The sequence below is a fragment of the Labrus bergylta genome, chromosome 1, assembly GCF_963930695.1.
Source record: "Labrus bergylta chromosome 1, fLabBer1.1, whole genome shotgun sequence".
NCBI classification, from domain to species: domain Eukaryota; kingdom Metazoa; phylum Chordata; class Actinopteri; order Labriformes; family Labridae; genus Labrus; species Labrus bergylta.
The window spans coordinates 36,710,705-36,730,312 of NC_089195.1; the positions used below are offsets into that span (position 1 = coordinate 36,710,705).

At 41.1% G+C, this 19,608-nt stretch overlaps 1 protein-coding gene across 2 annotated transcripts in view; it reads left to right on the top strand.

The window, feature by feature from the left end:
- The first annotated feature begins 10,251 nt into the window (after positions 1–10,251).
- LOC110004292 (UTP--glucose-1-phosphate uridylyltransferase) overlaps positions 10,252–19,608 on the top strand; it is a 13,921-nt gene continuing 4,564 nt past the window's right edge. Inside the window, exons 1-5 of one of the 2 annotated variants that reach the window (XM_065960578.1) lie at positions 10,252–10,447; positions 12,551–12,669; positions 13,803–13,910; positions 17,795–17,980; positions 18,689–18,822. In XM_065960578.1, coding sequence (XP_065816650.1) covers positions 12,568–12,669; positions 13,803–13,910; positions 17,795–17,980; positions 18,689–18,822 — 530 coding nt within the window. In that variant the 5' untranslated portion in view covers positions 10,252–10,447; positions 12,551–12,567. Of the gene's footprint in view, positions 10,448–11,890; positions 12,096–12,550; positions 12,670–13,802; positions 13,911–17,794; positions 17,981–18,688; positions 18,823–19,608 lie in introns of those variants that run through there. The other variant, XM_065960570.1, reaches the window with a different exon arrangement.

A 19,608-nucleotide genomic window follows, 5' to 3' on the forward strand; every position in this document is an offset into this window, starting at 1 on the left:
GACTTGATACAACCCCAACACAACCTTACTTTGGATTGTGTTCGCTTCGGACTCCTCCACGACTGGATAAGCTTTCAAAGGTACTGACGAATTCTTCCGAATCTGCCAGACTTCGTGCTGAAGAAAGACACAAAGGCAGTGGCTCAGAGAAGAGCGACCACACCCTCACAAGCAAGTCTTTCTCTTGGGAACCAAAAAACGACTTCATGCGACGAGAGACGAAGACAAGACTGAGGAGAGAAGTCGATTCTCTCCACCTCTGTCTCGGACAACAGGAAGGGGGTGGGCTCCATAAGGGAGACGAGCTCCGATGCTTTCTTGCACAAGCTGAGTTACTTGATTTTACCCTAATAAAATGAAGTATAAGAACTTAAAGGAAGAATGTACAACTTTTTGATCCTGTAGATGTCGCTCTTGAGCACCTGCATGAAAACAAATCAACTCGCGCTGCATTGTTGTGTTAGCATGCAAATTCTAGCGCTCTTTAGCTAGTTAGCTCGTAGCTTCACACTGCATGTAAATTTACACAAAATGACCGTGATCTCAAAAAGCTTAAGTGACATTCAAATAATCAGTGAGTACAGTATGTACGTCCCGTCCATGTAAACACGCTGTAGATACAGCTCTGACATCATCACAGACAGCGGGACTCGGGTGTCACACTCATTGTAGACAGTCATGATTCATAGAGGTTTTTTAAAGGAGATACTGGATTTCTGCTACATTTATGTGTAAAATGTCAAATATTCAGCCTTTAAACACGTATAATGTCACCATACCGTAACTAAAAATTAGTATTCTGAGTTTCAACATCAGATTAGCAAGAGTAATCTCTAACAATTAGGAGAATACTTTTCTCATACAATCTGTAAGACAAGAAAACAATGTATTAAGCAGTAACAAACTTATAAAGTCATAAAACAGAACTATGAAATATAGAAATAGTAATTCCAAACTAACACATCCTAATCTATAGTCATAACAGATCATCTGAGCATGGTCTAAATATATATATGATTATAGGTACTTACATGTCCGCAAATATAACAAACACTAGATGTACTAGGCAGTACACTCCACCTTACAAATATTCTCTGAAAATTCATTTAGACAGCTTTTACTTAATTTGAGTATTTTAGGTCGTATTAACACCAGAATCAGGTTATTCAGTCACATTTGATCTCATGTAAATATATAAAGCATAAATGAAATGGTCATTCGTTTGAGTTCTAAATTAGCACATGTTGGTTTGGAGCAACGTGAGATCTGTTCATTTTTTAGGACTCCTTTGACGATCCCCAGACATCAGCATGTGGGCTCTCTCCCTGAATTGCCAGATAACTGTTCAGGTGTTTTATTGCCGATTGGCGACAGAATGTCTGAGCACTTAATCGTATTTCACAGTTTGGATGTATCCGAATGAAATTCAAGAAAAATCTCTTTAGGATTAAAAATTCGGATTACTTTGCATTATCAGTGCAACAAAGCTGGTTTAATTTGGAGCCTCGCACGGGGCACCATTTATGTTGTGGTTTTATATAGTCAAATTTAGTTATTTTATTGATAATTATTTTAAAATCAATTATTTATATAACTTAACAATTTTATTAAACTAACTTTAATTGATTCTGGGCACCACTCTGAGATCAGAATAACCAAATATCACCAAAATCAGTCTGGAATTAGTTAATTAATTACTAATATTGTTAATAATTAATTAATAACCTGTATTTCATAAATTGAAGGTGCTGTTATAACGCTGTTTACAGAAAACAAAAACAGGACATGGCGGCTTGTACACAGAAACAAAACAAGAGTTTTAAACCGGTAAAACTCAGGACGTGGCGGTCCAATAAAGAAGAAAAAGATTACAGTTTTTACATTAATAAAACAAATATTAAACACATTCTCTAGACTACGCAGAGCTGATTTAAGCCTCACTTGAGAACAGCTTTGTCCGCGACTGATGAAGGACAAAAGGTCCGACGATGAAAACAGATCTTCCGTCCATTCTGGTGCAGATGAGTTTTTGATGGCTGCGAGAATTCCTAACGCAAAGAGCGGCGTCGATGTGTTCTCCTTCGAGTGGGAAGACGTCTGTCGTTGTCCTTTTCATTACAGGACGGAATAGGACCGTTATCTTTTCAGTCAATGTCAGTTGAAAAACATACTACATTTATGTGTAAAATGTTGAATATTCAGCCTTTAAACAGACGTATAACGTCACCATACCTTAACTAAAAATTAGTATTCTGAGTTTCAACATTGCAATAGTAATCACTAACAATTAGGAGAATATTTTTCCTATACAATCTGTAAGACAAGAAAACAATGTATTAAGCAGTAACAAACTTATAAAATCATAAAACAGAACTATAAAATACAGAAATAGTATTTCCTAACTAACACATCCTAATCTATAGTTATAACAGATCATCTGAGCATCACATGGTCTAAATATATATATATATGATTATAGGTACTTACATGTCCACAAAGATAACAAACACTAGATGGCAGTAGCGCTCCACCTTACAAATATTCTCTGAAAATTCATTTAGGCTTAATTTGAGTATTTTAGGTCGTATTAACACCAGAATCAGGTTATTCAGTCACATTTGATTTCATAAGTATACATACATACCTCGTCTCATCTCGTCTCCTCTCGTCTCCAAACGTCTCGTCTCCTCTTGTCTCATCTCCTCTCCTCTCCTCTCCTCTCCGTATCAGATATGATGTTCTGCTGCATCTAGAAAATCACATCAAACTAAAGTTAAAGTTGTACCTGGGACTCTGAATGTGAAGTGGGTTTGTTTGTTTCAGTGCAGGAGGCTCTAACCTTCACAGCACGTCTTCCTGCTCCTCTGCAGCTTCTGTCTGTGCTGCAGTGATGGCCGACACATTCTCATACACGACATCTAACTGAGGGCAGACAATAAGATTTGATCAGAAATATATTTAATCAGTGATGGAGAGAAAGTCAGTAAGACTCTCTCTCACTCTGTCTCTCTCTGTCTGTCTCTCTCTCTCTCTCTCTCTCTCTCTGTCTCTCTCTCAATTCAGTTCAATTCAATTCAATTCAAATGAGCTTTATTGGCATGACAGATCAACAATCTATGTTGCCAAAGCAGTACAGAAAACATTTTGAACAACAAATGATTACAATATATACAGTAAACAAATACAACAAATATGAATAAAAGATATTAACAATAACATGAATTATTTTTACAGTGTATTTCTATGAAACATTACAGTTTTTCTCAGTCGCCTTGGTACATTTCTCAGATCAGAATTGAAATTCTCAAAACTACTTGTTCAATCTTCACATCATTGTGTCACTTGTGCACATCAAAAAAGCAGTTTCTCATTTCTTTGAACAAGTTGCTAATGCTATGCAAATGATTATGTACAATTCTCTGTTGTTCCCTACATTATCAATTGCTTATGTCATGTTGATCAAAATGTATTATCATGGGTCTCTGTTGAATAGTCTCACCCCCCACAACATTTAGGCATTAGTTCATCACATAAGTCTTTACATGCAAAATGGTTGAACAAGTTGTCATAATATGTCAAGCATATTTCTATACATTTCCATTAGACTTTTTTTTCCAAATTTGTCCTGAATTGGTAAATTGCTCCCAGGTGAATCTTGACTTTCTCTAACGAAGGGAAATGTGTGAAGCATTAGATCAACCATTGATCAACCAGTTTTCTGAAATAGCTCAAAGTTACATCTCGTGAACCATCATGTAAGTATATATATAGCCGGAGCACAACACAATGTTACAATGTCTGACAATGGAAGGAATGGACGAGGTCAACAGCCAGAGAGAAGAAGAAGAGGAAGAGAAGTGAGGCCGAGGACATAAGCGTGTTCCAGATGAGATAAGAGCCACACTTGTAGATCACGTTCTCAATCATGGGCTTACAATGGCCGAGGCTGGTTGAAGGGTTTCAGCCAAATGTTGGGAGAAAAACTGTGTCCTCAATCATTCAGATTTGTCGTCGACAGAACAGGTATGTAATCTAACAAGGCACTGTACTGTAATACTGTATACTTTCTGTAATGCTTCATACAATATTACAGTATTCCACTTGTATTTTACAATATACAGTGTAGCCATTATCAGCAGTCACGTTTACAACTCTCTTCCTGCAGGACTCAGGACTGTGGATTAACATTACTTTTACCAAGGAACAAAGGAACTGATCAATGATTTAAGTCTCCCTCTCAGACAGGATGTTATGAACTTTTACAACACCTGGAATAAACAATCGAGTGGAAACAGAACACTCTGCTATCTACGAATTGACCCCAAAGACATGAACTGTGACCAAAACCAGTCTCTGCAAAGTCGTAAAATTGACCATCTGTTGAAGGACTGCTGAAGAACTGAATTAAACCACAGCTTTTAATTCTGCATCAAATGAACATTTATATCTTTCTTCATCTAGATATTTGTAATTGTCACATTGAATGTATTATAATCATCTTTTTAAACTCAAAATCTGATCTTCAGAATAGGAATCAGAGTTATATTATGTTTAATAGGAATTTGAATTTGAGCGCTCTTGCCATCTAGTGTTAGAATATCCATGAATACGTAACCTTCATAATTATACATTTAGACGTTTTATAAAGCATACTCTTCGATATTAGCTATAGAAGGTGTTATTTAAAGACACCAATTTCTTTTCCTACTTTATTAATATGTCTTGTTAAGAATGTTGACTGTATAACATGTTTTTGTTCACCTACAGGCTGGGATTAACTGAGGATGTTCCCAGATGGTGTTATTTTCATCTCAACATGAATCTGATCGAAATGTTTGTCTAAGTCTATGATGTGAACCTACATCAACGTGGATCTGATAGAAATAATATCGAAATGAATGTATGGTGGCGTATATATGTTTAGATTCTTATTCTTAATCTTATTGAGTAAACTTGGTTTAGTTTAAACAAATGTCCTCCGATCAGAATGGGATTCACCCGTGGGCGGCAACCCTCTTTGCCTGCAGACCCCCCTCCTCTTAGCCAGCAGATAAGAGCTCACACTCAGCTCAGATCTTTAGGTTCTTCTTAGTTTGGTTTCTTGAAGTTTAGAGCTTCAGCTCTTGCTCTCTTCTCTTCGGACTTTGGTCCAAATCACTTCTTTCAAGTTTGTGCCGTAGAGACGACTCTCTGCCGAACTTTCTTTTTCACGCACAATTTTTGGAACATCAATTCTTTCTGGCTCAAGCAAGGTTTTTGAACTTTCTTTTCCAAAGTCTTTGCTCTTCAATTTTGAACGCCAATTCCTTAGTTTGGATTCATCAAGATGGCCATCAGGTTAATCTGAATTGGAAATCAACGTATCAAAAGCCTCTTTAATATTTTTTCTGTTAGATCCTCTTGAAGCATCTGAGACGACGGCTGAACCGACATACAATCTCCATCCCAGCTGCACACTCCGACCAAGCTGTCAAGGCATCTAATCTGGCCCGTGGACCTCTCTGGGCCTGGAAAGAACCGCTTGCCAGAGACTGAAACGCAGGACCAGCCGGCGGAGTTCAATTGAACACATCTCACAGTAAGACTGCTGGTGGCAAGGGGTGTTGGAAGATTGAGTCTTTAGTCGTGTCTATTCAGAGCCCTCCTTTAAATCCAAATAGAATCCCAAAATTCTTTTATCAACTTTTTCTTTTTGACCATTTTCTGATTAAGTCATTCAAACAATACCACGTCTCATCTCATTACTAAATATATAATGTCACCATACATTATAATTACATTATCCTGATCACAATAATCATATTCTTTATCTGTTTCATCTATACATTATTGTTTACCCCTTTTATATTAAATTTTACACATAAAATTCAGGATTTTGTGTGTTTTCTTGTTTAACATTTCCAGAACATACTTCTTTCAAGATATGAAACTGACTGATTAATTAATTAACTTATACCATTAAAGTTATTTTCTTCCTTTAACAGGAAGTGGTGCCCCTTCTTAAATCCGAGGTTAAATAAAGATATAACATCTTAATAATTTAAATACGCTACAACAGTAAGTATACGTTATACAGTGACATTTTATCTTATTCAATTTTGTGTTTTGCATTACTCTATTTTTTCCACATTCCACACTGCAAGACAACTTCACAGGGGTCGCAGAGGGCCCCTTTTCACACCTGAACAGGAGGAGGCTATTTGCACCATGGTTGTAGAAAACAATGCCATGGTGCACACTAAGGTGTAACTATGAAGGTAGATAGCTGCAAAATAGGAGAGCTTGTAGAATGTGATGAGAGCTTGTAGAATGTGATGAGAGAGTTTGTAGAATGTGATGAGAGCTTGTAGAATGTGATGAGAGAGTTTGTAGAATGTGATGTGAGGGCTTGTAGAATGTAGAATAAAGAGTACTGATATATTCTACTCAAGTAAAAGTACTGTTACTTTGATAAAATTTTACAATCAGTACAATTAAAAGTACCAGTTTAAAAATGTACTCAAGTAAAAGTAAAAAGTAACTTGTTTAAAATGTACTCAAGTAAAAGTTACTTAGTTACTTTTTGTAACAACGCATCTCTTGTGTGTCGTGAAAAAAGGACGAGAGGATATTAATCTCAAAGTTTTTTTAATTAAAGGCCGATCTTTACAAAGATTTATTTTTTCAGACAAATATTTTCTTTTCTACCCCATTGACAAAAACAAAATATACATAATGATGAATAAATAATCAAGGATTATATGTTCAAGTAATCAGCTGTTTTATGAAGGGAAATGTTTAAAGGCTTTATTTGAGATTTTTTGATCCAGCAGATGTTGTACTTGTAGACCCGTTCTCGAGGAGGAGCTTATCCACTCTGCACTAACTGAAGTGACACCGAGCCAGAAAAGTGTCTCTCTCTCTCTCTCTCTCTCTCTCTCTGTCTCTCTCTCTCTGTCTCTCGCTCTCTCTCTATCTCTCTCTCTCTCTGTGTCTCTCTCTCTCTCTCTGTCTCTCTCTCTCTCTCTGTGTGTCTCTCTCTCTCTCTGTGTCTCTCTGTCTCTCTCTCTCTGTGTCTCTCTCTCTCTGTCTCTCTCTCTCTCTCTCTCTCTGTCTCTCTCTCTCTCTGTCTCTCTCTCTCTGTCTGTCTCTCTCTCTGTCTCTCGCTCTCTCTCTATCGCTCTCTCTCTGTGTGTGTCTCTCTCTCTCTGTCTCTCTCTCTCTCTCTCTCTGTGTCTCTCTCTCTCTCTCTCTCTCTCTGTCTCTCTCTCTCTGTCTGTCTCTCTCTCTGTCTCTCGCTCTCTCTCTCTGTCTCTCTCTCTGTCTCTGTCTCTCTCTCTGTCTCTCTCTCTCTGTCTGTCTCTCTCTCTGTCTCTCTCTCTCTCTCTCTGTCTCTCTGTCTCTCTCTGTCTCTCTCTGTCTCTCTCTCTCTTTCTGTCTCTCTCTCTGTCTCTCTCTTTCTGTCTCTCTCTCTCTCTGTCTCTCTCTGTCTCTCTCTCTCTCTCTGTCTCTCTCTTTCTGTCTCTCTCTCTTTCTCTCTCTCTCTCTCTGTCTCTCTCTCTCTCTCTCTGTCTCTCTCTTTCGGTCTCTCTCTCTCACAGAGAGAACTACACTGTGCTCTCTTTCCCCATTCAAATCCTCCATTGATTTTTCACAAATTTCTTATATCAAGAGATTGGTGACTGAAACCAAGACAACCAGCCACCCCAATACTCGTGACTATAGTACATTTAATTCGGCTGTTAATAATACTGTTAATGCAAGTGTTGTACTATCTTGTAGTTTGTGATTGTGGTGAATATATAAACTGCATTCACTGGAAATTTACTTCTGATTGGCCAGTTCCCCCCACACGCAGACACACAGTGAGGGGAGGAGGGAGGGGGAGGGGGGCATTTGTACAAGTACAAATTTGTTTTGCTACAGACGTCTCGCGAAATGTGTTGCAAAACTCAAGCAGCGCAGATTCACTTGAGAAAAGTAGTGGATTTTTTTGTACAAGTAAACATTTTTACACACAAGTTCACTTTTCCTTCAAGCTCTCACATCACATTCTACAAGCTCTCACATCACATTCTACAAGCTCTCATATCACATTCTACAAGCTCTCCTATTTTGCAACATATCTACCTTCATACACATGAAATGAATGAAAGTCTAGATATGACATACCTGACACAGAGAGGAGGACGACGATAAACCAACTCGCTGCTCTGATTAAACTCATCGCTGCTCCTCTCATCTCTCGTTGTGACTTTAAGGAAGATAAAACATGTTAGCAGGTGGAATAATAAGAACACAGCAGCACTCAAACATTAGTAGACATGTTGAGGAATGATTCTACTTACATGTGAAGAAGAGTAACGTCTGAAAAAAGACTCTCCTCTGCAGGCAGTGAGCAGACGACAGATATCAGAGTGTTTTTAATCACTGCACTTCCTTCCTCTTTACATGATTAACATATTTGATAAGACAAACACCAGGAAGAACATCACAGAGAACCCAACATGTCTTCTTTCCTAACACAACTTAAACACTAAACAAAGTGATTACTGTCCAAGTGTCAGACCTTTGGGTGAATGCATTAGTTTAGAAAAAGTCAGCCAGCGTACGCACATGCAGAGTCGAACAAAACTACGAGATGTGATTCACAAAGATTCACAAAATTATACTTTTTTTATTTGCTATATGCATTAAAAAACACAATTCAAGATATTTCCAGCCCAACCAGGTTCTTCATCAGCTGCTGTATGATACATAATGACACCTGAACCTCCATCCATTTATACCACTTCTGGTTGCGGGGCCTGGAGCTGATCTGAGCATCATTGGTCGAGAGGCGGGGTTACACCTCTCGCCTCGCCTCGTCTCATCTCGTCCCACGTGGACCCGTCTCGTCTTTTCTCTTGGTAGCATTGGTTAAAGCATTGGTTAAAGCATTGGTACCCAACCTGGGGCCCGGGACCCCCTAGGGGAGGTAGCCAAAGATCTCTTGTTGTCTGAATTAAATTTGCACATATCATGATATCCCGATATATTTCAGATACTCCAGATTTGCTGAAGTGGACTCTGTGTAGTACTGTCTAAACTGCAGCTTGGCACTAGGAGTCATCGAGCGTACACGCTGCACGCCTTTATCCCTCATGCTGCCATGAAGCGTTTTTAATGATATCAAGAGCCACGAGTTTGTCCTGAATCTTAGATACCAGGGGTTTCTGGTGTGCTTTCAAGGTGAGGAGGTCGGCCCATGGTTGGTCATCGGGAAGGAAAGGATAACGTGGAGAAAAAAAAGAGTAGAGGTACGATGTCCAATTGAAAAGTAGGGAAAAAGATGTGATGGAGGTCAATGAAAGTCTGAAGAGGAAGAGAAAGTGCCATCTTTAATGAGTTCTCTGAAAACCTGACTTTTAGTGACAGATGAAGTGAAGAGGAAAAAACAACACATTGAGATTTACAGTGACCTCTCATGTTTCTGTGTTCTCCTTTCAGCCACACGGGGGCGGTGTTGATCCAGGCTGAATTTTAATGGATTGGATGGATCCGTTTAAGATGACTAGCAGTTTAACATGACGTCACCTTCAGAGAGGAAGAATACAAATACAGTCAGATATAAATATAATTTAAACATATTTATCTGATATTTGAATGTTTCACACTCAGGTAACATTAATAACTGAAATAAATACATGATAATTTAATTACCACAATTATTATTATAACTATTACTGCATAGTAATAATATTAACACAGAATCTAATAAAATAAAAAAAACGAAAGAAATGGTTGTAAAACTAAACTTTTATCAAAGCTTAATACAGGTAAAAAAGCAAAAGCGTAAAATATTTTTATTTCATTATTATTATTATTTATTTTAATTTATGTTGTTAAATTATATTAAAATTAAAATAGATATATTTAACCTAATTTTCTATTATTTTATTTAAGTTGTTTAAATTAAATTAAATTTATTTTTTAAATTAAATTAATTTAAATTTATATTCTATTTTACGAATTATTTATTACATTTGTTTTTGTTTTATTATGTTATTATGTTTTAACTTAAATGTGTTTTATTTCGTAGTATTTTGTTTCATGTTTCATAATATTCTATTATTATATGATGGATTTAAACATTTTAAAACTATTATTTGAGTCGAGTTAGAATATCATGGTAGGCGGGATCTACTCATGTTATTGACAGGCATCTCAGACCAATAGGCGTCTTTCTTTTTGGCTACGTCACTCGCTGTCAGTTGTTTGGTGTCGCTCGCGCTGCCTGCAGACAGCAGCTAGGCCGGCAGTCAGCTGGAGAAGCTAGCAGCAGGAGGAGGAAACTTCGGACACTTTCGACCTTTTAAACCGACTTTTTGATTCTGAACTCGGGTCCTCCGGGTCTCAGCGGTAGTCTGACCCGGTCCCGGCCGGTTGGTGTTGTGAGGGTCCCCCGGTACTTTGACAGGGTGCTCAGGTGGGTAACAGACCTGAAACATTTTCTAAACTGCTGCATGAACCTGCTCACAAACACAGTGTTATCTGATCATTTATCTTATCAATAAAAATAAATTACAACACAAACATCAAGTTATTCAACACATGTGAAGGCATTCATTAAAACATCTCCAAAATAGAGACTGATGTTGATACGTGAAAACAAAGTATACTTTTAAACATTTCTTAATACCACATGAAGTAAAGGTCCAATCAGTGAGATGATAAAGGTATCTTACTCTCTGATCATTAAGGAAACATGTTGAAGTGCTGGCTTCTCTGACAACAATGCAGCAGCCAGTATGTCCTCCTTCTAACTTTAGATTCTGCTCCTGAATGCTCTGGATTTGTTTGGACCAGAGAAGGTAGGCGCTTTTAAGACACGCCCCCTCCCCACACACACACACACACACACACACACACACACACACACACACACACACACACACACACACACACACACACACACACACACACAGCGTTTTGGACGCCCCTCAGTTTGTCAGATATGAGAGCAGTTATCAGGTCAACAGGTGTTGCAGCGATGGAAGCGGTCAAGAGAAGTGGTTCAGATAGAAGTGATTGTACCCGACCTAAAAAGCCTCTGCATGTTTCTAATAAGCTCCACGAGCAGAAACGTGCTCAAACTAGGATCAATATTGGAGATGCTTTTGAAAAATGGAGAGAGGTTAGAACACAGAAAGGTTTACAGACCCATGCAGAGCTGGATAAACACTGAAGCTTCAGAGTCCACCACATGGTGACCTGAGTGAGCATCCACTCTAGAGAGGAGGGGGGGGCAGCTCTGTTTTAACTTTTATGCTTGCGCAATAGATAGATAGACTTTAAAATCTGTCCCAACAGTGACAGAAATTGTCCTTTGACACAGCTCAGACAGTAAACTCCTCCACACGGAGCCACACCGATAAATCTGCCAGTCGATATCAGCGTCTCCAGTGACTCTCTGGAGTCGGCTAATTTTATCTTTTCATTTGAGTTTCATTGTTTTACACTGGCAGTTCTCTGTCCCCAGCAGAGGGCGCTATATGGATTACAACGAGCATCATCAGTGGGGCGGCTGTGGCTCAGTGGGTAGAGTCGGTTGTCTATTAACCAGAACGTCGGGGGTTTGATTCCCAGCTCCTTCAGCCACATGTCCGATGTGTCCTTGGGAGAGACACTCTACCCCAAGTACTGAAGTATTGAACGAGTTGTGTGTGTGTGAGAGTGTGTGTGTGTGTGTGTGTGTGTGTGGGGGCAGGTCTTGTGTGTGGGGGGGCAGGTCTTGTGTGTGTGTGTGTGTGTGTGGGGGCAGGTCTTGTGTGTGTGGGGGCAGGTCTTGTGTGTGTGTGTGTGTGTGTGTGGGGGGGGCAGGTCTTGTGTGTGTGTGTGTGTGTGTGTGGGGGGGGGCAGGTCTTGTGTGCTGCGTTCAGGGTCGGGGCTGCAGCTCTGTGAGCTTCCTCTCTCAGCTGACGATGAGGAGGACGTGTGTTGTTCTTCTTCTTCTTCTCTGGGATTGTGGACTCACTGTGAGCCGTCTCTGAACCTCCTTCCTCGTCTTCTTCTTTGACCCCCGTCTTTGTCGTCTTTGTGTGTTGACTTCGGTGAAATGTCTCTGACTGTAGCGGGTAAGTTTGTTTCCTGCTGTTGGGACAGATTGGACTCTTTAATAAAGAACTTTCAGGTTTTCTCTTGGAGTTCCTCTCAGGGTCGGTCTGATAGAGGAAAGGTTCTGCTTTTAGTATTTAAAGAATCCTCAGCGCTATCTCCCGGGACACGTTGACATTGACTTCCACTTTAAAGTCAGCGTCTGATTTTAAAGCTAACTGTTGTTGTTTCAGATGTTTGATGTTTTTAGGAAGTCAGAAACAACCTTAAAATCTTTGTTTTTTAAAACACAGCCTTTGTGAGCAAAACAAGTCTCAAATGAAACCTTCAGTTTCAAACACAAAGCCGGACTCCTGACTTTAACTTTGTTCAACCTTTATGTCACCATGTTGCTCCTCTCTCTCCCTCTCTCTCTCTCTCTCTCTCTCTCCCTCTCTCTCTCTCTCTCTCTCCCTCTCTCTCTCTCTCTCTGCAGACCTGACCAGAGGAGCGATGACGGAGTTCCAGGAGAAGCTCCGTCAGCAGCACGAGGAGTCGATGCACCGCGAGCTGGAGGCGCTGCTCACGACAGAAACCAACAAGAGTGAGGCTGAGGTGAGAAACCCCCGTTCAGCGCCCCGACTCTTAATCAGCGCCCCGACTCTTAATCAGCGCCCCGACTCTTAATCAGCGCCCCGACTCTTAATCAGCTGGGTTTAGTCGCTGCACTCACAGGTGGGTTTCTTTCAGTATATAAAAGTGGATTTGACTTTGTAACATGCAGATGAGGTAGCCCTGCAGCGTTCGGCCCACTGGAAGGCTTCCAGAGCGCTGACCAGTCAGAAAGAAGTGGGCACTGGGGGAGGCGGGCCTTAAAGAGAATCCATGTGTATCTGATTCATTCATATAGCAAATATTTGTCAAGTGCTGCGTGCGCACACACACACACACACACACACACACACACACACACACACACACACACACACACACACACACACACAGAGAGTCCATTAGTTCATCTTATCACGCAGCACGTGGACTGTGTGGTGAAACATGAGGTCAACAACCCCGAGGTCACGCACGCACGCACGCACGCACGCACGCACGATGTGAGCTGATGATAGAACGCAGCGAGTGGGAGGGGGTGGTGACTTTGATTTAATTACTGACATGAATTCATGACGTGTTTTAAAATCTGCAGGAGGATAACTTTGTGTTCCTGCCTCTTCACTCAGCAACATTTCAGGTTATATTTTTCAGATTAACCAATCAGGAAGCAGATATGCAGGTCAACCAGCTGGTTGCCTGTTTAGGGTTACTTTGGGCATGAATGGTGCTATAAATGATGTGAAAAGATTCGTTTGCTCTGATTCTGTGGAGCTGTGCAGCGCCGAGTCACTAGTATATCCCATTCTGTGTTTCACAATGATGTGAATGAGGATAAACAGCCAAAGATAGGTTTTCAGAGTTTTAAATACAGCAATATGGCGGCGGAAAAAAGGTCAACCAGGTTACAATGCAAGTCAAAGGGAGAAGAAAACATGGATGTGTGTGGGATTGTGTGATCATATCGGTTTGCATGTTTTTAGTCTCTCGACCATGAGTCTGCTGATGAACATGAGGGTGTTCTAATATGAAGTCCTGAAGTCTAATATTCATAACTCTGCAGACGTCTGAAACTCACAGCTGACAGCTTTTTGTTTTAGTCACGACGTGTCACTGACGTTCGGCTTGTTCTGTTTTAGATCTCCAGAAAAGACTTCGATGGATTCAAGAAGCTCTTCCACAGATTTCTGCAGGTCAAAGGTCCCTCGGTCGACTGGGCCAGAATCAACCGACCGCCGGAGGACTTGGTGAGCAGCACACACTCACTCCCCCTCCCCCGACAAGTCCCAATGTTTGCCACAGGTCAGAGTTCCATGTTGGAATCCGCTGAGCTGCAGCCCAAGGTCAGTGCTCTGAAGGTGGAGTTCAGACGTCAGAGCAGCAGGCTGATGGGACACAAACACAGACATTAATCACCAGTCCAAATAAATAAAACACAACAGAGAAGCGTCTCAGTGGACAGAAGATATAACACAACGTCCACGCTGCATCATGGAGAGTGAGAGACTTGATTCAAAGCAGAGGTAAATCCTCCATGTTGATTTGATCGGCTGCCTCGTCCAAAAGTGGCACTGACGGCCGCTGTGACTCGGCACCTTGAGCTGAAAAGTTTATCATTTTGGTAATTTTTATAACTGGCCAAAAAAACGCTAAAATGCAGCCGCAGACAAGCGTGCTGTGACAGGAAGACAAGAGTTTTCTAGCGATTTTACTAGAATCATATTGAATTTTAAAATCCTGGTATCATGATGACCCAGTGAAGACATCTGCTCTAGGGCTGCAACTAACGATTATTTTAATCATCCGTTAATCGGTTAATTATTTTTCCGATTAATCGGATAAAAAAAAAAAAAAAACATTTTGAATTTCCACACGTTTATTCAAAAACAGAACATTAGTTAATTGACAGTGCAAACAAAAGTGCAAAAAGAACAGGTGACTGCTCGGACGTCTCCATGAGCTTCGTGAAATGGGTCCTTGAGGGAAGAGTGTAGCCAGGGTTCAAGGTGGAGATCATGGTAGTGAAGCTACATCTTCATTTTCAACCGTCGTCAGAGGCCTAATGTCAGCGACGAGCATGGTGAGGATGCTATCTGTGGTGTACATGATGTTTTCTGCAATGACAAAGATAGTATTAGTATGTAAAACAGCACAATTTACATCAAATCAAGATGCCTTGTTGTTTTAGTTATGAATTATTGTTATGTAAAGGCAAGAAAGTAACCCAAAGAGCACTTACAGACAACACACGTTTTTATAATATATATTTATTTACACTCATACAGGTACCCTAAAAACTTCTTATTTACACAAATTTAATTAAGTGTCTAAATGCAGTTGCATACAGTGCAGTGTATTAACTCTCACCTTATTACAGAAAATGAACACTGGAAGCTTAATCATTAAATGATTAAATCATTGTAGTAAGGACATTCGTTTTTAATTGTTTATTTACAGCAAGCTGACCAAGTGCTTTAAAAAAACCATTAAAATAAAATGTAAAACACACCTACACAAATATATTCCAACGTCAACAGAAAATAATATGGGAAAAAAGCAAAGAATATATCTGACAACGTATTGAACGTGGAAATATTAAAGTTTTCTTTAGTCTAAGCTTGTTTGGCGTTGGCAAAGTAAAACATTTTCTCTACCGGCGTCATTAACCAGCTAACGCTAACGTTACTTTAATGAACTTTTCATGCTTGTCAAGCTGGATAAAATAAACACAAGCACCAGCCGAGCAACCGGAGACACTAACGTTACATTTTCTTAGTTGAAAACTGAACAAACATGGGATTTTGTAGTGACTTACCCTGCTGTCGAGCTCCCTTCCTAGTCAGCGATGACTCCGACATGTTTACTTTTCAGGTTCTGCATCATCACTGTGGTGCTCCCGTGCCGCGCCATATCGCTAGTGCAAAGCTTGCTAACTCGTGTTTTTCTAAAGTGCTCCCACACTTTAGAAGATTTCGGTTGAACTGTTCTCTCTGCTCTGCCATGTTTAAAGGTCCAATATTCTTCTTTTTCTGGTTTTATCTGCTCTTTAGTGTGTTTTCTAAGTGTCCTGTGCATGTTTAGTCACATTTATGTGCAAAAATTCAAAGTCTGCGTAAACGCAGCTTCTCCTACGTCCTCCTGTTAGCTGTAGCATTAGCTGCATGTAACGCTCGGTTCTAGCCCCCCTCGAAAAAAATGTGTCAGTGTGAGATCACTGATCTAAGCCCATTGGCTCGTTGTGGCCCAGCAGCTCATGTTGAAATTTCTGAGAAGCGTGCTGAGCAACTGACCAATAACGACAGAGCGGATCGGCAGACCAATCAGAGCAGACTTGGCCCACGTGGGGTCTAACAGTGTGGGCTCAACAGAGTGTAGCTGACGGACTCAGAGCGCAGAGGGAGCAAGGAGGAGCAGTTCATGAAAACAGACACTTTTTTAGAACTTTATCTATAGTGAACGTACAAAAGTAGGAACATAAATATACGAACCCCTAACGGGCAGAATATGGACTCTTTAATATACGAAATACCGGCTCCGCTCTCTCACGCTCTAGCTCCGCCACGCTGTGCTGCTGTCGGCATGTAAACAGTTCGGCGTGTACGTCACCAAAGTCTGCGACATAGGGAGTGATCACAATTTTGTTGCCAACACTTTTATTAATCGATTTTATCGATTTGTTGTTGCAGCACTAATCTGAGTGTGAAAAAGAAAAAGTGGTACTGTCCCTTTAAATGACTCGACTACTACAGAATGAAAAGACAAGCGCCAAGCTTCAGAGACGAGCGAGCGTAACCAGATCTTAGTACAGAGGACGGACAGACTCGAGCCAACTATTTATCAGCAGCATGACATTTCTCACACACACACACACACACACACACACACACACACACACACACACACACACACACACACACACACACACACACACACACACACACACACACACACACTCCCCCCTGTGTTCCCAGAATACCCAGTGCAGTGAAGGTTAGCTCTAAGAATAGGGTGACCTCTGCAGCATCTGAAGGTCTGGATTTAGAGCGCACAGACGCTGACACTCGTCTCCCACGCTGCTCGACATCAGCTGTTTGTTTAGTTGTATACATTTTCACATCAGTACAAGGACTAGCCGATTTAAGAAATCCGGTGTATGAGATGAACTTTTACTACCGCAACACGAAACATGCTGCATCCTATAAACCAGCTCTTTCACTTAACGTTAATGTGACACGTTGTGAGGTCAGAAAACTTCAGCAAGTTTCTCTTCTTCACTTCTTCACACACACACACACACACACACACACACACACACACACACACACACACACACACACACACACACACACACACACACACACACACACACACACACACACAGTGCTGTCATGTGTTGCTGCTGATCTTCCAAAGGTCAGACCTGAAATTGATCCCACACACTGTGAAGTTTTGACCCCACCAGGCTTCACTAAGAAATAATAAAAAGCCGAAGATGTGCACACAGATTTATAAACTGAGGGGCTCCAGAATAAAGTTCCACTGTGGTCCAACACTAGACCCTCAGACCACCTCTCAGCTGTAAACATCTGTATCTGGGTACTCGTGTTTGGATCAGTTCAGGTCCAAATCTCCACATTTGAGTCCAAAGTTTTTAAATCCTACTCTCTGTGTTAAAAACATGCACATACACTGCCCTCTACAGGCCGAACCCGGCTACTGCAGTTTCATTTTTCTACTAGCTGATCTGATCTGGAGGAAGGTGGCATATGTGATGAAGCTTTTACCGCCAAACCCGATAAAAACTACATCACCTGACTCAGCAAACTGTGGAGGCGTCAAGAGGATCGACAATAGCGGACATCGAAGCAGCTCGCTGTGAAATACGGCGACTGTAAAGTGCAAAAACGGGGCGATATGTTTGAATATGTTAAAGTCTGAACGTTCAAATCCTCCAGGGTTAGCATGGAGGGATGTTTTTTTTATTTTAAATCAACAAGTTCATGTTACCAGTCAACATGTTTAGACCAATAACCACGTTATTGGTTTGAATCATTTAAACAAAAAATATAATCTAGGAGGATATTGTTTTCTTTGTTTACAAGCTGACATGTTTCCTCTGCTGTTTTCTCAGATTCAGCCGTATGAAAGGATCAGGTCGAAGGGTCTCCCCGACAACATCAGTGCCAGCCTCAACAAGCTGGCTGTGGTCAAACTGAACGGGGGTCTGGGAACCAGCATGGGCTGTAAGGGTCCAAAGAGTCTGATCAGCGTCCGCAACGAGAACACCTTCCTGGACCTGACGGTGCAGCAGATCGAGGTACACAAACCACGCATAAAACACACAGATGTGAAGCTCTGAAGCTGTGAAGCTCTGAAGCTCTGAAGCTGTGAAGCTGTGAAGCTCTGAAGCTCTGAAGCTATGAAGCTATGAAGCTCTGAAGCTCGTAAGCTCTGAAGATGTGACGCTGTGAAGCTCAAGAGCTCTGAAGCTCTGAAGCTGTGAAGCTCTGAAGCTCTGAAGTTTTGAAGCTCTAAAGCTGTGAAGCTGTGAAGCTCTTAAGCTGTGAATCTCTAAAGATGTGAAGCTCTGAAGCTCTGAAGCTGTGAAGCTCTAAAGCTCTAAAGATGTGAAGCTCTGCAGCTCTAAAGCTCTGAAGCTCTAAAGCTCTAAAGATGTGAAGCTCTGCAGCTCTAAAGCTCTGAAGCACTAAAGCTGTGAAGCTCTAAAGTTCTAAAGCTCTAAAGCTCTGAAGCTCTAAAGCTCTAAAGATGTGAAGCTCTAAAGCTCTGAAGCTCTAAAGCTCTAAAGATGTGAAGCTCTAAAGCACTAAAGCTGTGAAGCTCTAAAGTTCTAAAGCTCTAAAGCTCTGAAGCTCTAAAGCTCTAAAGATGTGAAGCTCTAAAGCTCTGAAGTTCTAAAGCTCTAAAGATGTGAAGCTCTAAAGATGTGAAGCTCTAAAGCTCTAAAGATGTGACGTTTTGAAGCTCTTCTCTGTGAATAACTTTGTTTTAAAAATGTTTTCAGCATCTGAACAAAACTTTCAACGCCGACGTGCCGCTCGTCCTCATGAACTCCTTCAACACCGACGACGACACCAAGAAGATCCTGCAGAAATACAAACACCACCGAGTCAACATCCACACCTTCAACCAGAGCAGGTACACACACACACAGACACACACACACACACACACTAACACACACACACATGCACACACACACACACTAACACACACACACACATGCACACGCACACACACACACTAACACACACACACACTAACACACACACACATGCACACACACACACTAACGCACTAACACACACACACACACACATGCACACACACAAACACACACACACATGCACACGCACACACACACACACACACACACATGCACACACACACACTAACACACACACACACAAACACACACACGCACACGCACACACACACACACTAACACACACACACACTAACACACACACACGCACACACACACACTAACACACACACACTAACACACACACACATGCACACACACACACTAACACACACACACACACTAACACACATGCACACGCACACACACACACTAACACGCACACACACACACACTAACACACATGCACACGCACACACACACTAACACACAAACACACACACACATGCACACACACACACTAACACACACAAACACACTAACACACGCACACACACACACTAACACACACACACACACACACTAACACACACACACACACACACACACTAACACACACACACACTAACACACACACACTAACACACACACACACACACACTAACACACACACACACACACACACACTAACACACACACACACACTAACACACACACACACACTAACACACACACACACACACACACTAACACACACACACACTAACACACACACACAC